At 38.3% G+C, this 23,311-nt stretch overlaps 2 protein-coding genes across 2 annotated transcripts in view; both read left to right on the top strand.

Moving 5' to 3' along the window:
* Window positions 1–23,311, top strand: part of LOC125775363 (uncharacterized) — a 727,609-nt gene that overhangs the window by 486,319 nt on the left and 217,979 nt on the right. The window lies entirely within an intron of this gene.
* Window positions 9,275–23,311, top strand: part of LOC105226444 (transmembrane 9 superfamily member 2) — a 147,660-nt gene continuing 133,623 nt past the window's right edge. The window contains exon 1 of the mRNA XM_049462539.1: window positions 9,275–9,520. Within this exon, the coding sequence (XP_049318496.1) occupies window positions 9,380–9,520 (141 nt within the window). The 5' untranslated portion in view covers window positions 9,275–9,379. The remainder of the gene's footprint in view (window positions 9,521–23,311) is intronic.

The raw sequence follows: 23,311 nt of genomic DNA, 5'->3' as shown, positions 1-23,311 counted from the left end.
ATAATAGGTGGGTTGTCCCCTATTCACCAATACTATCAAAAGCATTCAAAGCTCATATCAATGTAGAATATTGCAATTCTGTTAAATCGATTAAATATATCTGCAAGTTTGTAAATAAAGGCAGCGACATGCCTGTGTTTGGTGTTGCAGAGAACCGAAATGATGAAATAACACAATATCAAATATGAAGGTATATCAGTAGCAATGAGGCAGTTTGGAGAATATTATCGTTCCCAATTCATGATCGAAATACGTATATCGTTTTTCGAATTGTGTCAAAATGATCAATTTACTAAAACATTGCTTTATTCACAAGTACCAAAATATTACACTTGGAATGCATCTGGAAAGAAATGGAACAGACGTAAGCAAGGAAGACCAGTTCAAGGTTATGCTGTCATTTTTGAAAGTGATGCCATTGGACGTCTCTACACAGTGCATCCCAGTCATGCTGAATGTTTTTATTTGCGTCTATTATAGATTCATGTTCGTGGGCCTACATCTTTTTTGAGTTTGAAAAGAGCTAACGGCCTACAGTGTCACACTTTTCGTCAAGCATGTCAGGAATTGCATTTACTGGACTGGATAATCACTGGGATGTGACACTTGAGGATGCATTAGCAGCAGGTTCTCCTCATCAAATACGAACATTATTTGCTTTTATTATTGCAACATGTTTTCCATCTGATCCATTGCAATTATGGGAAAATTTTAAGGATTTTATGACCCAAGACATTTTGCATCGAATGCGCCGAATCGCAGGAAATAACGATTTAATGATTACACTTGAAATGTTTAATGAGGCATTGATTATCATTGAAGTTATTTGTTTAGTAATTGCAAATAAAGCATTGACACAATTGGGTTTGCAAGCTCCAAATCGACCAATGCATGATGCAATCAATCAAGAAATAAATTGTGAAAAAACAATATGATTTGAATGAGTTGGCCACATTTATAAACTTGAATTTGCATAAATTGAATCCAGAACAGAGACACGCATATGATACCATAATAGAATCAGTACGAAACGAAACTGGAGGAATGTTTTTTTAGACGCTCCAGGAGGAACTGGCAAAACATTTCTGATTTCCTTGCTATTAGCGACTATAAGATCACAGAGTAATATAGCATTGGCACTTGCATCGTCTGGAATAGCAGCGACGTTATTAGATGGTGGTCGGACAGCCCATTCTGCACTTAAATTACCACTGAATATGAATGTAAATGAAAATCCTATCTGTAATGTTTCCAAAAATTCGGGAATGTGCAAAGTCTTGCAACAATGCAAATAAGAAATCAGTGAAGGCGTTAAACAGGACATTGCAAGACTTGCGTAGTAATGATCAACACATATTTGGTGGCGCTTTGATTCTGTTGTCTGGTGATTTTCGTCAGATATTGCCTGTGATTCCCCGTTCAATACCAGCAGATGAATTAAAAGTATGTTTAAAGTCATCTTATTTACGGAGACATGTACAAATACTCAATTTGACTACAAATGTGCGAGTACAAATTCAAAACGATCTATCGGCCGACACATTTTCAAGGCAACTGTTGGCAATAGGCAATGGTCAACTTGCTGTCGATCGTGAAACTGGCGTAATCACTTTACCAGATAACTTTTGTAATATTTCGCCGACAAAAGGAGAATTAGTGTCAAGTGTTTTTCCAAATATTGCAGAAAATTATCGCAATCATAATTGGTTAGCTGAAAGAGCTTAACCCATGTTCCTGACGAGGTTGTAACATATCAATCAGTTGACACGGTTACGAATCACGACGACGTCGTTAATTCGACAGAATTTTTGAATTCATTGGATTTACCCGGATTTCCTCCCCATCGTTTAAAATTGAAAGTGGGTGCTTCCATTATTATGCTTCGAAATATAAATCAACCACGATTATGCAATGGGACAAGATTAGCGGTTAGAAAGGTCATGAACAATTTGATCGAGGCAACAATTTTAAAGGGGAAGTTTAAAGGTGAAGATGTATTGATTCCACGAATTCCAATGATTCTATCAGATTTACCTTTTGAGTTCAAAAGACTACAGTTTCCAATACGTCTTGCATTTGCTATTACAATAAATAAAGCGCAATGGCAATCGTTGGAATTGTGTGGAATTGATTTAGAATATCCTTGCTTTTCATATGGCCAGTTATATGTTGTCTACGAAAGAGCTCTAAGATAGTTTAAGTGATACATAGTCTAAGATTGTAAGAAACCAGAGTTAAAAGTTGAATAATAGGGAACAAAACCGACTTTATTAAAAACAACGGTGTTTCTTTTCTTATTTTGTTTTACCGTGCGAAGCAGGCACCGGGCCCGCTAGTTTTCTTATAATAAATAATTACATAATTTCATAATTTTAGTTTCCAAGCAATACGGCAGAGTGGGTATCAATTGCAAATGAATTTGCAATACGATGGCAATTTCCATATTGCCTGGACGCATTGGATGGTAAACACATAACCTTTAGGCCATCGCGAAAAGATGGTGCATTTTACCACAACTATAGAGGCACGAACAATATAGTTTTGTTGGCCTTGGTCAATGCAAATTGCAAATTCATTTACGTGGCAATAATTTGCCTTACTAAGCAATAGATCAGACGACGATCCATAGAATATATTGCTGTGATATTTAATAGAAACAAAGTACCACAGTCAATGTTTAAAATTGAATTGTTGCCGAATTCGAATAAACTTAAAAAAAGAGACCCATCCAATATTCAATTTGAAATATTTGCTGCATTGTAGAGTAACTGTGGAAGAACCACATAAAAGAAACGGTCCGGTACAATGTACTAACTGCCAAGAATATGGGCACACTACATCATACTGCACTATACGCAGTGTTTGTGTGGTATATGGTGATTTACATCCCACTTCTAGATGCACCCTTAAAAAAGAAGAATTAAATAAAAATGCAGCAATTGCGGAGGAAATCACACTGCTTACTACAGAGGTTGCCCTGTATATAAAGATTTGAAATCGAAGTTGTACAGGGCATTCAAGCACGTCGTAACCAAATGTTACAAACACCCCGTAATGACATTATAGCACTCTCAGAAAAAAGTTCAAATCCTATTACTTCTAACAATAATAATATGCAAGGAAGCTATGCAAATGTGGTGAAAGACAACACTGTGCAAATGCAACTGCCGCAAAATCCTCCAAATGGAGGTATTGAAACTATGATTATAAATCTTACACAGTGTATGACACAATCTATGTCTACAATGCAAAACATGATCCAAGATTTAATAAAATCACAAAATCAAATGCTGCAAAATTTATTAAGTAAAAAATGAGCTGAGCGGTGTTAACAAACATAAATTAGAGATTATCAGATTTCTGTCTGAAAAGAATATAGAGGTAATGCTTATTTCAGAAACTCATCTAACAAATAAAAATATTTTCAATATACCGGGATTTGGACTATATGTTACAAATCATCCGGATGGAAAAGCGTATGGTGGCACGGCAGTGTTGATTAGAAATCGTTTCAACTACTATGCTCTAGAATCTCATGCTAAACCACAGTTACAAGCTACAACAATATCGGGGTTGTGACTTAAACCTTACGGCTATATACTGTCTTATTAATCCGAAAGGACGACAGCTGTATCAAACTGTTATAAATAGGCACAATAACCTTGAAATAATATCTCCTTGTAAGCCGACATATTGGCCTAGTGATCGTAAGAAAATACCAGATTTAATTGATTTTGCTGTAATCTGTATTGATCTATCTTCTGATCACCCTCCTGTACTAATAAAGTGATGTGAACAACCCATATGCGTTAATCCAAAAGTGGGTCTAACATCTTATAAAACGAATTGGCTAAAAAATACAAAAAAAAAGATATTGACGAAAATATAAGAGAAGTCAATGATATAATAACCAGCGCAGCTGTCTTAGCAACACCAAACAAAAATCTCTAATAGAGAAATAGAAATGCTTGTAAGTGAAAAAAGGCGTGCAAGACGTGAATGGCAGATAAATCGTTCCCCTTCCACTCAGCTTCAATTAAAATCTGCTGTACGTAAATTAAAAAAAGCGCTTGAACGTGAGGAAGAATTCAACACCGAAATGTATATAAAGAAAAAATTCTAACAAGCAAAATTCCCTTTGGAAAGTCCAAAAGTTCATGAAGTCACCAACTGACTCAAACATGCCTTTACGAGACTTGGGTGAAAATTGGGCTCGAAGTGATGAGGAAAAGGCTAATTGCTTTGCAAATCACCTAGAAAAGGTATTTCACCCAATTTGCCAAAGAACAGCTTTAAGCTGTCAATCTTACCCAACACAGCTAAAGAGTCGCTCGAGTCTCTAAAGACTTCACCTTCAGAAATTATAGGTATCATCAAAGAACTTAATCCAAAAAAGTCGCCGGGACATGATAATAGTTCCCCAAAAATGCTAATTAAGTTACCAATTATTGCTGTAGAGGTGCTCTCTTTGCTCTTCAATGCAATTCTTAGTTTCGGATACTATCCAATTTCATGGAAAAAGTCGCAGATTATCTTGATAGGTAAACCTGGGAAAGACTTAACACAGCCGTCTTCATACAGACAGTCTTCTACCCTGCCTTTCCAAAGTATTTGAAAAAGAATTATTATTAAAGATGTCACCTTTTCTCCACGAAAATAATACAATACCAGTGCATCAATTCGGTTTTCGTGCGAAACATGGCACAATAGAGCAAGTAAATAGAATTACTAACGAGATAAGGAAAGCATTTGAGCACAGGGAGTACTATCCAGCAATATTTATATATGTAGCTCAGGCGTTTGATAAGGTGTGGCACGAAGGTCTTTTATATAAGATTAAAAAAATTCTACCTTTAGAATTGTATAAAATATTGAAGTCTTACGAGTATTTAAAAAATAGAAAATTTTTGGTAAAAGTGAGAGATTTCATATCTGATGAACGAGAGATAAGAGCTGGTGTACCCCAGGGCAGTGTTTTAGGACCAACACTATACATCATATATACAACAGATCTTCCAACAGCTAATAGTATATTAACTTCAACTTTTGCGGACAACACAGCTATAGTGAGCCGTAACAAATACCACATTTTAGCATCAAGAATATTAGCGAAGCATTTAAGTTCTTTCGAAGAATGGCTAACGAACTGGCGTATAAATGTGAATGAACAGAAGTGTAAGCATATTACATTTTCGCTAAGACCAAAGATGTGCCCGGCAGTAAAAATAAACAATATTTTAGTACCTCAAGCGAACGAAGTAACACATCTTGGTATTCACCTAGACAGAAGGCTCACGTGGAGAAAACACATACATATCTAGTAGAATAACATGTATGAAGATTAGAGCTGCAAATTTAAAGTGGCTTTTAAATAAAAACTCCAAACTTAGCCTAGACAATAAAGTGCTTTTATATAATGCCGTCATAAAGCCGATGTATGGCATTCAACTGTAGGGTACGACCTGTGCAACTAATATTGATCTTATAAAAAGGTTCCAATCAAAAATGCTTAGAACAATCACATGCGTAACGAAAATATCCATAAAGACCTTGGTATTTCCATGGTAACAAAAGAGTAGAAGATAGCACAATTAAATATATATATAAACTCCGAGAACACCCAAACCCTTTGGCTAATGTTTTGGTACATTCCTGCGATCAAACACCACTTAAAAGAAGAGATATGCCTGCGTATTAAAGAGCGACGTATCACCAAATCACTTGCTTGAGTCTGCCTAGTTTTTAAATAGATTTAAGATTTTATTACTTATTGTTAGGCTTTTAGAAAAATCGGATACAATAAATAAAATAATTTTGAAAAAAAATTACGTGGATATTGGGGTTTCCCGCTTCAGACACACCTAATGAAGCGGTACCACACGACCTGTTGCCAGAAGAAAATATTCTATTACCGTCTTGCTCGTGCAAGACACGTAGTTGAAAATGCTTTCGGGATTCAGAATATTTTTAGCACCTATAAATTTAAGATTAGAGTCTGTGCAAAAAATTGCATTGGCTTGCTGTGTTTTACACAACTTTTCAGGAGCAAATAATACCAATGGTATAAATTTAATCAATTCGACAGCTGAAAGATATTCTCAAGTTTCTGTTAATAGCAACAATCCGAGGAGGGGTTGGCCAGAAACTATTCTGCAAGAATATATGGCCTATTTTAATACGGAAGGATGAGATGATTGGCAGCCATAATTCTGTAATTTTAAAAAGTTTTTTATTTACCATTATGATATGTAATATATACATATATGTATGAATTCTAATAAAAATGGAATTATTTATATTTCGTACAGAGAGAAAAATATGTTGTATAATATAATAATAAACATAATAATAAAAATCAAAATCTTCATCTTCAAAAATCCCAATCATTGCATTCTGAAGTAAGTCGTTCTGAGGGGATTGTAACTGCGAATCACGATATCGGTTAAATTTTTGTGTTAAACGGCGCATAAGGCATTGGACCTCCTATTGATCGTCTTCTCGCATGTGAGGAACTCTCTCCTCCATTTTCGCAGAGACCAACTTGCCAAACCACCTATTCGGTCTATTGCGTCTTTCAGCGATTTGTTCTCTCACAGTCGCCAAATCCTGCCTCACTTTAGTCAATGCAGTGCTCTAAAAAATAAATGTTAGAAAATAAATAAATAAATTGTTTACATTTTAAAATTAAAATTACAATACCTTTCCCTTTTTCTTCTGCCTTTCTTTTTCGCCATTCATTATTTCAGTTGTTTATAAATATAGATAAGTATAAACCTTAAAACTATTTGTTTTATACACATATATATGAATGATTTGCTATATTAACAATTTCTTCAGCCACAATTTGTTGGGTTGTTGTTGGACATATATTATTTTTACACTCCCGACTTCCTGACGCGCTTGGATCCTAAAGTATAATATTTGTTTGAATTGAAGAAATAAAATTTAATAAAATAAAATAAAGTATTACCTCGTAGTTAGATTTTCCCCACATAATTTGGGTATACTGTTCCAAAAATTGCAGCAGCGAGAAGCACCATAACTTTGGAGAATACAAATCGTTTATTCCAGCTCCGCTTTTTCGTGAATTGCGCACTTCACGAATTTCTGTAAATATTGTGTTCTTATATTTTTCCAATTTTTTTGTTTTGGCACATTTAGCTCATCACAGATTTTGTCAAAAACTTCAACTTTTACATTCCGGTCCAAATATAACGGTAACTTTATGCTATAAATACACTCCTGTGCTTCTACCAAATATGTATATTAATTTTTCAATTAGCGCTTGTACTCTCTTTACTTTTTCCACCATATTTATCTAAAATATTCGAATATTAATAAACAGAAAATTTAAAAACCGTACAGCTCAAAAATTTGAGAAAATGATATGAAAGAGAGTGAGAAAAAAACTCGAACCGAGTTGCTCGTGTGAACGTAAGGGGCGACAGCAAAAGAGAATCGACCGAGAATTAGCACAAGAGTTGACGCGTGTAATAACAGACTTGGAGGCAGAATGGATCCATTACGGCAATCATAAACGTACCAATCATAAGTGAAACTTGACCAATCAGCCAAAGTCGAATTTCTATGATATTTTTAAATCACTCAATACTAAAAGTTCCAAATTAATTAACATAATTTTACAAATTGTGTGAATATTAAGAATTAGTAAATTGATGTATTTAGTATTGTAAATTATACAAAGTATAACAATATAAATTATATATATAAACTTTTTAACAAAAAGATAATGTTAGTATCAAATTCTATACATAAATGTTGCCCAAAAATTGTAAGAATGAAAATATTTTTAAAAATAATTATAAAAAGGAATATTTAGTTTGTAATGTATATATAAGTAATAATATTTGAAAGGCAATCCTAAATAAGTTAATCACACCGACGAATAGTGAAAGAGAAGAAAAACTTTTTTCCCGAGGGTAAAACAAAAGTAACCTATCGGATAACGAATGTATTAGTTACTCATAACCTATCGGTGACTAGTTACCGTTACCCGTCTTGTAGGGTAATAACGCTAACATGCTTTTATAGTTAATTAACATGCTTTTATAGTTAATTAAAGAAAAATTACGTATAAATATAAGCAAAGAAAGCACGATCGTTGGAAAATCCTTCATATTTGGTTTTTAAAATGCAGTTAAGCTCGTTTTACTCATTGCTTCCTTTTCAACAATAAGTGTGCTAAGAGACTTTTAAATTAATAAATTTAGCTTAAAGAAAACAAAATAAAAGTGAAATGAGAACTTATACCAAGGGGTAAGTGTATATTTCAATATATAATTTTGGTTAAATATTGTGAAATATCATGTGTTATTTATACAATTTTTTTTTTCATTTTTAAAAGCGAATATTTTAAAAAATATAAGTGTTAACAACCTTTTTTTTATATATTCTTCCTCTAGAGAAGCTCTCCTGTCAGTAAATACCGCATTTATCCCGCAAAATCGGTTTCAGTCCCCGACCGCCAAAGCAATTGGAATCGTGCCGTGAACAACAAGAAGTCGCTTAAACTTTTGCTGACAGATACTCGTCTTGCAGAATGGACTGTTATCAATAGGGGTATTCACTTGTTCGTGCAAGATTGAGGATTGCAAAAATACTATACCGAAATATGCAAGGGCACGAGAGCACCCATTGCAGAATCTAGTGATATATGAACGGATAATTCGGTCAATTTATTGTGAATGACTATTATGCATGGCTTTTGTGAATTATAAAATCTATTTAAAACTTACCTTCCTCAACAATTTAACAACGGCGTCTAAAACAGGGTTGCAATTATATTTTTGCGTGACGTTGCACGCAAATATACATGGGTTTTGGTCTGACATATTTTACAGTCATTGCAAATAATTTTCTGCGTGTGTTTGTTGTTGTGCCGGTGTACCAAGAGGAAATATATGCAATTCTTTCACCGAGCAAGGGTTTTGCAAGAGCAAGTGAATACCCCTAATATATTCCAATTTGCTAACTAAAAACATAACTATAAAGTACACATTTTACTGGTAGCATAGAATGAAACCACTTCCCATAATTGCAATTGGATGGAGCGCGTTAGACATTGATAATTCAAGGTTCAATGGGCTACACAATGGCAATACATTTTTTAACTTATACACAAGTGACGAGTGACATCTAGCTAACATGTTTGAAAACTGATACCCGTCTTCAAGTGGAAGTTTGTTAAAAACTTTATTTTCCTATGGTAACACCAAATTCAAATTATCGCGAGGTTTGAAATATCGACAACTTATTGGCATTTCTATTTAATAGCCACAACAGCATTGGAATATATGGTTAAATACAAATAAAGTACTAGTTTATTATAACGTGTTTAAAACAATTATTACTTTTTACAATGTCGGCATTTTGCGAAATTGTTTGGAAATATTTAATTATTTTGTTGTTATTGACAGCAAAAATTGTTTGGTCCTTTTATTTGCCTGGATTAGCCCCTGTAAATTATTGCGTTAAATCTGAATCTTCGAGCTCGTGCAAAGTATGTAAATTTTTAAAAACAAAATATCCTTATATTTTAAAATATATTAAATTGCAATTATTTGCAAGCAGGTATGATTGAAGCAACTAAAGCCGGTAGTATTAACTGAATATGTTTTGTCACAAAGAAAAGATTTGTACACCTATTTCAATTGTTGGTGTTGTTCCTGCAGAGGCTGAATTCTGTTTTTTTTTTGTTTACGTGATAGATAAGAAATTGGGACTACCGATATTTCGAAACTATTTATTGCTTTTCAAACGTGCCAATATATCGTGTATATACTTATTTCATAATCACAATAGTTTTTTTTGCTGTGTGTATATGTGTAGTTGTTGCTGACTAAAGGTTTTTAAGATATTTGCTTTTAAAGTTGAAAAAATTCAACTATTATAATGGATTTTACACTTAAAGGCTGTTATTTAATGTAGCATCACCGGACTTCGGGGATAAAATGGCTATGTACGGATAGAGGAGGTCCTCCAGATCAAAAATATATACACTGACTTCTGGATTTTGAGATATTAAAGTTCGAAAAATCTACTATTTAAAATGCGTGTTTCTCCGATTTATAATGCAGTTTACACTTATATTTTATACTTTTATATCCATTAACACAACACTAATTTGTTCCTAATCATTTATTTTATACAAAATAGTGCAAATATAACTTTAATTCCATTTCAAACTTTAGTTAAAATCCATTTAATAAATATGTATAAACAATGTAATGAAGTATAAGTGCATAAAAACTGCATAATATGAGATAAATAATTTCTAGAAATCGAGCAACTGCAAGATAAAATTTGCAAAATTTTCAACTTTAAATGCAAATATCTCGAAAACTATAAGTTTGCGGCGGCAACAATTATATATTCTCGTAATCTGGAGCAGAAGCTCTATCTAACCACACCACTTTTAACCCTGAAATCATGGGATAGTATACTAAAGCCGACCCATCCATTTATTCATAAAATAAGAAAGTGATTGTAAACAAGCAAAAAATTAGTGTTACCATATTTTGTAATGGAATAAAAATAAAAAAAGAAGGATTATAATGTCAACTAAATTCATTATCGTGTGATGAGTAATGTAAAATCTTTCAGGAATCTTGATAGATCCCGCCGTTGGATCGAGCAAAAAGGAGTTAAACGCGAAAAAACTGTGCACGCACAGGTGTTGGTGCGACTAAGGGTTATTTTTTTGAAGCGCGGCCGAATACCGTCAAGGCAAAAAGGAGTTCAACTGACAGGGTTATTTTTTTGGCACAATTCCGATTTCTTTGGCGCCGCGATTTGAAGGCACCGTTGGAAAGAGGAAGTCCTCCTGATTAAAAAACATATAGGGTTATCCGGGGGGGTCCGCAAACGCTTAGTTTAGGAGATATTCGGCCTTAAAGTTCGAAAATACGCCAAATTGGACCATTTCAAGAAGCTATTTCAGCATATTAAACACACTTTATTCACATTTCTTTCTTCAAATTAATTAAATTACACTATAATCTTTTAAATGAATCCACATTTTACACTTTTAGCAGGTTTTTTAACTAAAAAATCTTTATTTTAAAAATTACATTTTACACTCGTTTGAACTTCATTTGTTTACCAAAATTACGACGAAATGGAGCGCTGCCATGTGATGATAAGGCAATTCGCTGAAATTCCTCTTTTTCTCAAAAATTCCTCTATTCATTCATATGGATATTTTCTTTTTTAAATTTATTAAGTAAATAAGTAATATTATATACATGTATTAGCAATATTATATAATAATATTATATATACACATGTATAAGTAATATTATATAATAATATTACGTAATAAAGTGTAAAGTATACAGTACAGTACGAAAACTCAAATTTTCTTTCAATATGAGTGCATGATAACCGAAAAATATGACCACTTCATACCCAAAACTCATATTTTAAATATAATAATATATATATCGTCGCCTAAAATACAAACCAATGTATCATCAAAAATAAATGTAAATCGCTGACAGATATAATAACCAAAATTTACCATTTTATAACGAAAACTTAAATTTTGAGTACATGATAACCATAAATTATAACCACTTTATAACAAAAAGTCAATATATTTTTTTATTTTCAACGTAGAAAGGGGTACTACGCGAAAGTACTTCAGTCACCCCGGGTATTCGCTCGGCCAGGGTTATTTTTTTAGAGCGCGGCCGAAGACCGCCAACGCAGAAAGGAGTACTATGCGAAAGTACTTCAGTCACCCCGGGTATTCGCTCGTAATTTTATAATATTAACACATGACTTTCCTTATCTGTGTTTATTAAATATAAATCACATATTATTCATATATTCATACATGTATGTATGTATAATATGTAACGGGTGATTTTTTTGAGGTTAGGATTTTCATGCATTAGTATTTGACAGATCACGTGGGATTTCAGACATGGTGTCAAAGAGAAAGATGCTCAGTATGCTTTGACATTTCATCATGAATAGACTTACTAACGAGCAACGCTTGCAAATCATTGAATTTTATTACCAAAATCAGTGTTCGGTTCGAAATGTGTTTCGCGCTTTACGTCCGATTTATGGTCTACATAATCGACCAAGTGAGCAAACAATTAATGCGATTGTGACCAAGTTTCGCACTCAGTTTACTTTATTGGACATTAAACCAACCACACGAATGCGTACAGTGCGTACAGAAGAGAATATTGCGTCTGTTTCTGAGAGTGTGGCTGAAGACCGTGAAATGTCGATTCGTCGCCGTTCGCAGCAATTGGGTTTGTGTTATTCGACCACATGGAAGATTTTACGCAAAGATCTTGGTGTAAAACCGTATAAAATACAGCTCGTGCAAGAACTGAAGCCGAACGATCTGCCACAACGTCGAATTTTCAGTGAATGGGCCCTAGAAAAGTTGGCAGAAAATCCGCTTTTTTATCGACAAATTTTGTTCAGCGATGAGGCTCATTTCTGGTTGAATGGCTACGTAAATAAGCAAAATTGCCGCATTTGGGGTGAAGAGCAACCAGAAGCCGTTCAAGAACTGCCCATGCATCCCGAAAAATGCACTGTTTGGTGTGGTTTGTACGCTGGTGGAATCATTGGACCGTATTTTTTCAAAGATGCTGTTGGACGCAACGTTACGGTGAATGGCGATCGCTATCGTTCGATGCTAACAAACTTTTTGTTGCAAAAAATGGAAGAACTGAACTTGGTTGACATGTGGTTTCAACAAGATGGCGCTACATGCCACACAGCTCGCGATTCTATGGCCATTTTGAGGGAAAACTTCGGACAACAATTCATCTCAAGAAATGGACCCGTAAGTTGGCCACCAAGATCATGCGATTTAACGCCTTTAGACTATTTTTTGTGGGGCTACGTCAAGTCTAAAGTCTACAGAAATAAGCCAGCAACTATTCCAGCTTTGGAAGACAACATTTCCGAAGAAATTCGGGCTATTCCGGCCGAAATGCTCGAAAGAGTTGCCCAAAATTGGACTTTCCGAATGGACCACCTAAGACGCAGCCGCGGTCAACATTTAAATGAAATTATCTTCAAAAAGTAAATGTCATGAACCAATCTAACGTTTCAAATAAAGAACCGATGGCCTCAACCACAAACCACCCAGTAAAAGAACAATCCTGGTAGTGTTGGGCTTGTCAAAAGCTTTTGACACAGTCAACCACACAACGCTGCTGCAGGACATTGAGACAACAACGCTTCCTCCAGGACTGAAGAGATAGACCATGAACTACCTGAGCGGTCATCAATCATCCGTACTATTTCGAGGTGAAACATATAAACTGAGAAGAATTAAAAAGGGGGTTCCGCTGGGTGGTGTCCTCTCCCCGTTACTCTTAATTTTCTACTTCTCAAAACTCCCACAACCACCAGAGGAGGTTTCCATAACCTTGTTCGCAGATGATTGCGCGATATTGACGTCGGGCAATGAAATCGATGGCATGTGTTCGGAAGTGAACAGCTACCTCTCCGATCTGTCTCGTTTACTCACTGCACAAAAATAAATATTGCAGTCGATGGCATTAAAATTCCGACTGTCAATAACCCTAAGATTTTAGGTGTAGCCTTCGATAGTCTATGCTCATTCACTCCCCATGCGACCGCGATTATCGCCAAAGTAAAGAGCCGCAACAAAATCCTCAAGTCGCTAACCGGCAGCACATGTGGAAAAGACAAAGAAACGTTGGGAACATACAAGGCAATCGGCCGGCCGGTCCTAAACTAGGCACCAATATGGTCGCCTGGATGCAGTAGTACGCAGAGAGGGAAACTCCAGACCTGCCAAAATACCGCACTCCGGACCACGACGGGATGATTCTTGATGTCTCCCATCAAACACCTACACGCTTATGCTCCCAGTTAAGGAGTCTAATGAACTCCTCTCCAAGCAGTTCCTGCTGGAATGTTTTCACAGATATCACCCTTGCAGCCATCTCCTTGTCCTAATCCCAACCAACCCCATCCATCTATCATCCTTTTACCTTCGGTCCGACCCCGGCGAAACAGCACGTTTCTTGGTCCTCCCGTTAGATGACGTCGACGACAACACTGATAACCCTCACCACCCCAACGCGAACTGATAACCACTAAAACAACAACAGCCGCCAACGCAAAAAGAAGTTCAACGCAAAAGAACTGAGCACGCCCATGTGTTGATCCGACCGAGGGTTATTTTTTTGAAGCGCGGCCGAAGGCCGCCAATGTTGAAAGGAATTCTATGCAGAAAACTAATGTGTTATATATTTTCTGTCATTGGGTATTATTTGTTTTCTTTATTTCTTTTGGGACTTTTGTATGAACGTAAGGTAGCACTGATTATTAGTTAGAATGCAACCCTTTTGTTATTGTACGAACAAAAGTTAAATGTTGAATAAAAGTTATTTTTGCTCTATTTAATATAAAATAATAGTTAAAAATATAACCATAAATATCATTATAAATGGGGAAAAATACGAATTTTAAATAGTTGAATCTTTGAACTTTAAATGCAAATATCTCAAAAACCTGCAGCAACTATATATTTAGGTTTCTTAATCTAAAGCAGTGTTTCCCAAAGTGGGCGATAACGCCCCCCTTGTGGGCGCTGCAGTTGTCAAGGGGGGCGGTAAGAGACCCAGAAAGAAAATGGGGGCGTTGTGTAGAGGCCTGGGGGGTTATTTGTAATTTTATTTAGCTAGGAGGCCTCTTAGACAACGACTACATGAGCTCTCGACTCTCAATAATAACTTGTGAACATCAACTAATATGAATTAAAAGATTGCTCAAACTCGGTTCTATATTTCTCTACGCCTAGTTCATATATCTGTCCTATTTTATTGAGTATAGAAAAAATGAAAATCATGTCTTATAGAATACTAACTGTCAAACGTATTGCTATTGCCATTGCCAAATCTGTATGTGGGCATTTGCTATCTTAATATAATCATTTGCGCAAAGGTGTAGGGTAGGTATGTTCGAGCTGATGTAGAGCATGCTTTGAGCTCTTGAAAAATTTATTTTATTGCTTGCGAAATGACGTCGCGTAGGTAGCTGATGTAGCGCACGTTTTGAGCTTTTGAATTCTCTCAATTCCCACGACAGCCGGTTCTACGCACCGAAATTGACTCGGATTTTATCCGACCAAGGGCTGTTCTTTCGGCGATCTAACCCCGTTTGGTTCGGTGAGTATTAATCTGTGTTTGTCGTCCTTAGAGCAACGCCTTGCAGCAGGGTTGCTCCGTGTCCTCCTGACTCGTGCTGGCATTGAGTCCAACCCGGGCCCAAAGGAATTTTTCTGCTGCGTCTGCGCTAAAAGGCTCCATCCAAACTCCACCTCTGTCAGGTGCAATACATGCAATGGATGGAGCCATCTTAAGACCTGCTCAGGTCTTAAGACCCACAGGGAGTGGACCACGCGTTACGTGGCCCCGTGTTGTCTGCGCAATAATGCGATACAAGCCTCTACGGCTGTGCAACCTGCACACTGTTCGCGCGCCGCGCCGCCACTCAATCAGAGTGGCCAACAAAGGACCTCCACGGTCAGGAGCTCAAACAGGCAGCACAGCTCCCACTATGACTTGTCCCCCCCCCCAACCCTCATCCCGCTCCAATCCTCGTGCGAGAACCAATCAGCAACTCTTGGTTCCTCGCACAGTCTGTTCAGTGTGTCAGACCGTCATACGTCGGAACGTCGCATCAGTTAAGTGCAATTCCTGCACTGGCTGGTGCCATTTCCCGACGTGTTCCGGCCTGCGCACCACACGTGAGTGGAGTGTCACCTACGTTGCCCCATGCTGCAGGAGTCTGCCCCCGCAACTCACAACAGTGGCGTCGCCAACCAACACCCCAGTGCGACAACAGTTACATGTTGCCCTACAGGATATCACCCAATATAGGCGCGCTACTTCGTGGTGAAAACCGTTTGGTACTAGGCGACTTTAACGCGCACCACGATCTTTGGCATTCCTGCCTGTCAAACGATCGTAGGGGGATGGAGCTGGCGGAACAGATTGACGATTCGACATTCTGCACAATGAATGACGAAGCCCCCACCAGAGTTATGGGCACCTGTAATAGCTCGCCGGATATTACCATTGCTAGCGGTGGCCTGATAAACAGCATAACCTGGCGACCTATGCTAACTCTTGCATCAGACCATCTGCCCATAATTATCTCGATCGAGAAGCCTCCCGATTTCGTTTCTGTGGACAACCGTACCTTCATTAACTTCAAAAAAGCTGATTGGATCGGCTTCACAGAATTCACTGAGAGCACCTTCAACGCTCTACCCATTCATTCCAATGGTCATGCCTCTTCGGACGGGAGTAAAATATCTCACCACGGTCCTCAACCTGTCGCTCACCACTCTTCAAATACCCGATGTGTGGAAAGTCGGAAGAGTGGTCCCACTACTGAAACCTGGGAAACCCGCCAACAAAGGGGAATCTTATCAACCGATAACTCTCCTCTCCCCAGTAGTGAAGACACTAGAGGTTACTCCCGACCTTCACTCACCACCTGAGCCTAGACAGCCACCAGCATGGTTTCCGCAAAGTGCACAGCACCACCACAGCACTTAGCGTCATAAATGCCCAGATAGTTCATGGCCTCAACCAGAAACCACCCTGCGAAAGAACGATCCTCGTAGCGTTGGACCTGTCAAAAGCTTTTGACACGGTCAACCACACAACGCTACTGCAGGACATTGAAAAAACCACTCTCCCTCCAGGGCTTAAGAGGTGGACCATGAACTATCTGAACGGTCGTCAGTCATCCGTACTATTTCGAGGTGAAACATCTAAACTTAGAAGAATTAAACAGGGGGTTCCGCAGGGTGGTGTCCTCTCCCCGTTACTGTTTAATTGCTATATCTCGAAACTCCCACAACCACCAGAGGGGGTTTCCATAACCTCGTACGCTGATGACTGCACGATATTGACGTCGGGCAATGGAATCGATGGCATGTGTTCGAAAGTAAACAGCTACCTCTCCGACCTTTCTCGTTTCCTCACTGCACGGAATCTCCAACTTTCCCCCACCAAATCCACAGCGACCATATTCACAAACTGGACGAAGGAGTATAGACTTGAGCTTGATATTGCAGTCGATGGCGTCAAAATTCCGACTGTCAATAACCCTAAAATTTTAGGCGTAACCTTTGATAGTCTATGCTCCTTCTCTCCCCATACGACCGCGATTATCGCCAAAGTACAGAGCCGCAACAAGATCCTCAAGTCGCTACCCGGCAGCACATGGGGAAAAGACAAAGAAACGTTGTTGGCAACTTACAAGGCAATCGGCCGGCCGGTCCTCAACTACGCAGCACCGATATGGTCGCCTGGATGCAGTGGTACGCAGATGAGGAAACTACAGACCTGCCAGAACACAGCACTCCGGACTACGACGGGATGTCTCTTGATGTCTCCCATCGAACACCTCCATAGTAAGACGCGCATGCTTCCTGTAAAGGAGCATAATGAACTCCTCTCCAGGCAGTTCCTGCTGGGGTGTTTCCGTAAGAATCACCCTTGCAGCCATCGGCTTGGAGCGGAGCCGCCTCCTAGGAGCATCAAGAGGTCATTCCTCGACTACGTCGACGACATCGTACAGTACGCCGACCGCACTTCGGACGCTACAGACTTCAGACAGGCACTGACCGCCATTCACAGTGGAGCCATTAACACCTTCACCGACTCCCTTCCCGTGAATGGCGTTCTTGGAGTCAAAGCACCACCTATTGCAGATGAAGAGCTCCAGTTGCTGCGAGAAACGCGAGTGACCCTAGCGCAACTTCGTTCTGGGTACTGTAGCAGGTTAAACTCCTACTTATCCAGAATTGACCCCGACATATCCAATATATGTCCTGCGTGCACCGAGTCTCCGCATGACACTGGCCACCTCTTTGCATGCCCCACAAACCCAACCCATCTAACACCTTCCTCCCTTTGGTCCGACCCCGTCGAAACAGCGCGTTTCCTGGGCCTACCGTTAGATGACCTCGACGACAACACAGATAACCCTTACCATCCTAACGGGGATTAGTATATCCGTTAAAACAACAACAACAGCTTTTGAACTCCTTAAATCTTTTTTGCGGAAAATAAAAAAAGGATCTTTATCCTTTCCTACAAATGTATTTCTGGAAAATATAAGAATTCATATTTTTGGACTACTATATAATAATTGTGCTTAAGCATTCCTATATAAACAATGTAATATTTATTTTATATTCATTTGTGATTTTGCGCGCGATAGATGAGCATTACTTACGCCTCCTTTACACTACTCGCGAAGTTAAGCGTATTTCTCAAAGCAAAACAATGTCGGAAGTAAAGAAGAAGAGACGGTAATACTGTGCAGAATATATTAAATTCGGATTCATTGAAAATCCCACAAACCCATCCTCGCCTTTGTGTTTTTTATGTCTAAAAACATTTTCGAATGAAGCCTTCAAGACTGCAAGATCATTTGAATAAAATGCATCCAGATAAGAGAGACAGGAATGTAGCATATTTTCAAGACCTAGAGAAGAAGCATAATACTCAGCCAAGTGTAGCAAAACTATTTTCGGCGGCTGCTAAGCAAGATGACGACGGACTTCGAGCTTCGTACAATATCTCTTTGTCAATTGCTCAAAAAGGCAAACCACATAACATCGGAGAAGAGTTAATATTGCCAGCAATAAATGAAGTAATAACTACCGTGCTTCATAAACCGTCCGCAGATATTATCCGAAAAATTCCTTTGAGTAATAATTCTGTGCAAAGACGAATTGATGAAATGGCTGAACACATTGAAGAATCATTGTGCGATCACCTGAGGACAAGCCAATTCTCAATTCAGCTCGATGAGTCCACATCACCAACTAATGAAGCATTGTTGTTGTCTTACGTGAGGTTTATTAAAGATGAGAAAATATGTGAAGAACTATTATTTGCAAGAAATTTAGAGACCGATACAAAAGGTGAAACCATATTCAATATATTGGAAAAGTTTTGCGATGAGAAAGAGATTCCTTTGAAAAATATTATTTCAATTGCTACGGATGGCGCTCCGGCTATGATAGGGTGCCATAAAGGCTTAATAGCGCACTTAAAAAATAAAATTCCAGATGTCCTTGGTGTACAAATTACAAATAACCGTCTTGTTTTTTGTTATTATTGCTTTATTGATCAGACCATCCTGTCTGATGAGTTCTCTGTTTAAAACTAAACTTACATTCTAAATGTCTTAAACCTGCACCTTGTCTCAGTTGTTGTGGAGTTATTGCAGCGGATACGACGCCGACGCTTGCGTTGGCAGTTTGCCGCTATCGCTGTGCCTTACCTGTCAGCGTGGGAATGTGAATTCGCTGACTCAGGCCACGCGCGGACTTTGTTGTTGACAAAATGCTGCTTATGTTGACTGCTAGCTGCCAGCGTGAGAATGTGGATTCGCTGACTCAGGCCACGCGCGGACTTTATTGTTCATAAAGTGCAGCTTATGTTAACTCCTCCCCTTCTAAATGAAGGCCGTCCACGGACTTCTTAAGATTGTTTATGACGTGCTGAAGATTCTGGGATTTGAGTCTTCTTTTTCGCTCTCGGTATAGTTTAATTAGACCGTAACAGGTAATTAGTATGACAATGCTAGTGAGACCTGATATCGTTGGTCCCATCATAGTCCTCCCTTCGATTTTCCCGATAAAACGCAGGTTTTCCATACTTATCTTGTGAAGGTATGGAAGACTCAAAATCTCTTGATGACTGGTGATATTGAGGAGCGCCGTCGTTGCTGATCCTGGTAATTTTTTAAACATGCCGTTTACGTTTTTGAAGTAGGATCCATTAATTTGAATCTCATTTTCGAAGGAAAGTAAATAAGTTCCCTTTATGGTCTTCTCGGTGTCTGCGGTAGTCTTGACTAAAGCGGTATTATCGTTAATGATGATTATGCCATCATCGACCACCATAATTGGTTCAAGGTGGCTAGGGCGAGTGCTGCAGTGGGCAACATTACCAGAATGAAGCTGCTGCGCGCACGTTGGATGTTGTAATCTTTTGCAAAACGTTGATGTGAGCGTTGCGCTGCAATTTCCAATCGCCAAAATTTTATTATGACAATCGGCAACATTGTTGTCATTCCCAAGGTGCAGGATTGTTTCGTTGTGTTGGACAGGAAAAATAATAATTTTCTTACAGACTAGTTCTGGCTTGGGATATTTGATAATAAAATGTAGAAGATTACCGTCTAATAGAACCTTAATATATGATATCTCCATTAAATCAGTAATAGTTGTGTTTGTAGAGTGCATTTCAATAATGTTTTTTATATCATTTGAGTTTAACAACATGGGATTTATTAACCCTATCCTTGCAAGGGTAGTAGTTGAAATTAAAGTTTCAATTTCATTTATAATGATCCTATTTCTTGCAAGCAACATTTCATACAAGTGACCAGTGTCGATCTGTCCAGCTTTTGAGTTTTTAATGATGTGGTTAACCGTTTCCGTCAGTTCATTTATCTTTTCTTGTATCCTTGTGTTTATTTCTACCTGATGTCGCTCTGAGTCTACGAGTTCCTGTTGTCGGAACTTTAAGTTTTCGAAGTCGTCAAAGTCAGGCGTACCTGCGATAACCTTTAGGGCAGTACCCAAAACGTTAATGCTCCTAGCCTGCCTGTGATGGATGTCCAGTGTTGTCAGAAGCACCTTTATATGTGCAATGTCTGCGTCGAGTAACATTCTCATATGGGATAGAGGGAATAGCGTTGTTAAGCCTTTGGTTTCCTCAACTATTCCCTTGTATACTGTAAGATTAGTTGTATGCCTTAGATAGCCAAATTCCTCCCAAATCGTCGCGTCACCATCCTGAATCGGTATGTAGTCGGAAGTCGAATAGTCGGTCAATTTTGCCGTCGTCGTTTGAATAAGAAGTATCGCAATCAGTATCCTGAAAGATAGTGTGAAAGAAGCTTAAATAATTTACCCTATGCTATTTAAAGAATTCTAAAATATGCTAAGAATTTTCCCTTACTTTAGGTTGTCCTTGTAGACCACCCTCCCTTTTATGAGAACCGTGGTCAACCAAGTCTGCTTCAACTTCCTCCTCAACATATAAAGGGGTTAATTTATTTCCGAGTCGTCTGTTAGTCTTTACCAATACTCTTTCCCCCACGTCGAATACTCTATTCCGTCTGGAGGGGTTATTCCTATCCATTTGTACTTGTTGAGCCTTCATTAATTTCATGGTTATCTCATTCCTCAGTTCGGGTGGGTTGGCGTGAAGTATTTCGATTGGTTTCATATTGGTCACCGAGTGAATCGTTCGATTGTATTTAGTTCTTGCCATTAATATGAGGTCTGTCGTCTCGTTAATTTTTCTGTCCAGTTTCAAACATCTGGCTATCTCCAAAAGTGTACTATGGAGGCGTTCAACCTGCCCGTTCGTGGTGCGTTTACGATGTCCACACCAAAACTATTCCTCAACAAAGTGGTTATCGTTTCAGAATTTAGAGAAGCTTCATTATCACAATAAATTGTTTTTGTGTTTGGAAATATATTCATTAACTGAATGATTGGGGCCTTTACATCCACAATTGTTCGAGAAGGTATAGGCTGCAACACCGCAAATTTTTAGAATTTGTCCAGACAGGTGAGAAAGTACTTTTTATCTGTCGAAAAGATATCAATGTGCAACATTTCCCCGGTATAGGAGGGGATTGGAGTTACACCATGTTCCTGCTTACGTGGGTGTCTGTCGTATTTGGCCTTACCACAGATCCTACAATTCGCGACAACTTCATTCGCCAAATTTGTCATCTTTGGGAAATAGTAATCGCAGAGGATTTGTTTAATATTCTCCTGGGCTGCTCTGTGAGCTCGATTGTGCTCAGCAACAACAATCTCCCTCTGCTCGTTTTTGTTGACAATATCAGACACCATGTTTTTGCAGTGCCAAAACTTTGTTGACGGAAAACTCCTTACTAATTGATCTTGTATACTGGCCAATGTTGGTAGATCGCAATGTATGGCATTTACCACATTTGGGTTTACAGCTATTTTTATCTCCTCAATAAGGTGCTTCCTATTTGTAAATTGAATTATATGACGAGTTTTATTGCCAAAGTATATGAAATTCCGTCTTAAAGTCATGTCTGCTTCTTCTAAAACGATTTGGTTTCGGAAGCAATTTAATGGTTTCTCAGTTCCTTCTATCGTATAGGATAGTGACATTTCGCTGTGGACTGTAGCCAAATCTGATTGGGCATCCTCCTCTAGAGCGTGGATGTTCTGTCGTGATAGCGCGTCAGCAACATGATTTTCCTTGCCCGGTTTGTAAAAAATTTTAGCGTTGTGCTCGTCGATAAACGATTTCCAGCGTTTAATTTTGGCATTTGGGTTTCGGTCTGAAACCGCAAACGTAAGTGGCTGATGGTCTGTAAAAATGTTTAAATTTTTAACGCCATAGAGATAGATTCTAAGGCTTTTTAGGGCCCAGACTATGGCTCGCGTCTAACTCGCGTTCGTTAGTTGCAAAGTTTTTCTCACGATCTTTCAAATTCCTTAAAATAAAGGTGATTGGCCTATTGTCTTGTGACAGTACTGCCCCTATACCCAAAGATGAAGCGTCTGTCGTTAGATCAAATGGCTTCCTGAAGTCTGGGTAGAGTAAAATAACATCCTCCGATGTAAGGACTTCCTTCAATTTGTTAAAAGCAAGTGATTGTTTTTCGTCTAATTCCACTTTAATCTTTTTCGATTGTGTGGCGCTAACCTTGCCGTTTTCTCCTTTCAAAATATCTGTTAAAGGCTTTGCCATTTCCGCAAAGTCCTTAATAAAGCAACGATAGTAGCTTGCTAAACCTAGAAAGGATCTGACATTGAAAAGAGTGGCGGGCTTCTCGTAGTTATGTATAGCATCTACTTTGCTGCGGCTCGTTTTAATGCCTCCCCTAAACACAACAAAGCCTAAGTATTCAACGCTTTCCTTAAAAAATTGTGATTTCTCGCGCGAAATTCTCATATTAGCTTCATGTAACCTCTTTAACACCCACTCGATATGCTCGACATGTTTTTCTTCGGTTTCTGAAAAGATAATAACGTCATCGACGTAAACGTAACAGGACTTTCCAATTTGTTCTCTCAGTACGTCGTCGATAGCCCTTTGAAAAATGCTGGGCGCATTCTTCAATCCAAAAGGAAGCCTGCAGAATTCGTATTTTCCGTTGCCTACCGAGAAAGCGGTCTTTTCCCTATCGGATTCTGCGAGAGTTATTTGGTGGAAGCCCGATTTCAGGTCAAGTGTTGTGAAATACTTGG

The sequence above is a fragment of the Bactrocera dorsalis genome, chromosome 1, assembly GCF_023373825.1.
Source record: "Bactrocera dorsalis isolate Fly_Bdor chromosome 1, ASM2337382v1, whole genome shotgun sequence".
In the NCBI taxonomy this organism is placed as follows: Eukaryota; Metazoa; Arthropoda; class Insecta; order Diptera; family Tephritidae; genus Bactrocera; species Bactrocera dorsalis.
Note: the sequence above shows the minus strand (reverse complement) of the source record. Positions and strands in the feature narration are given on the sequence as shown.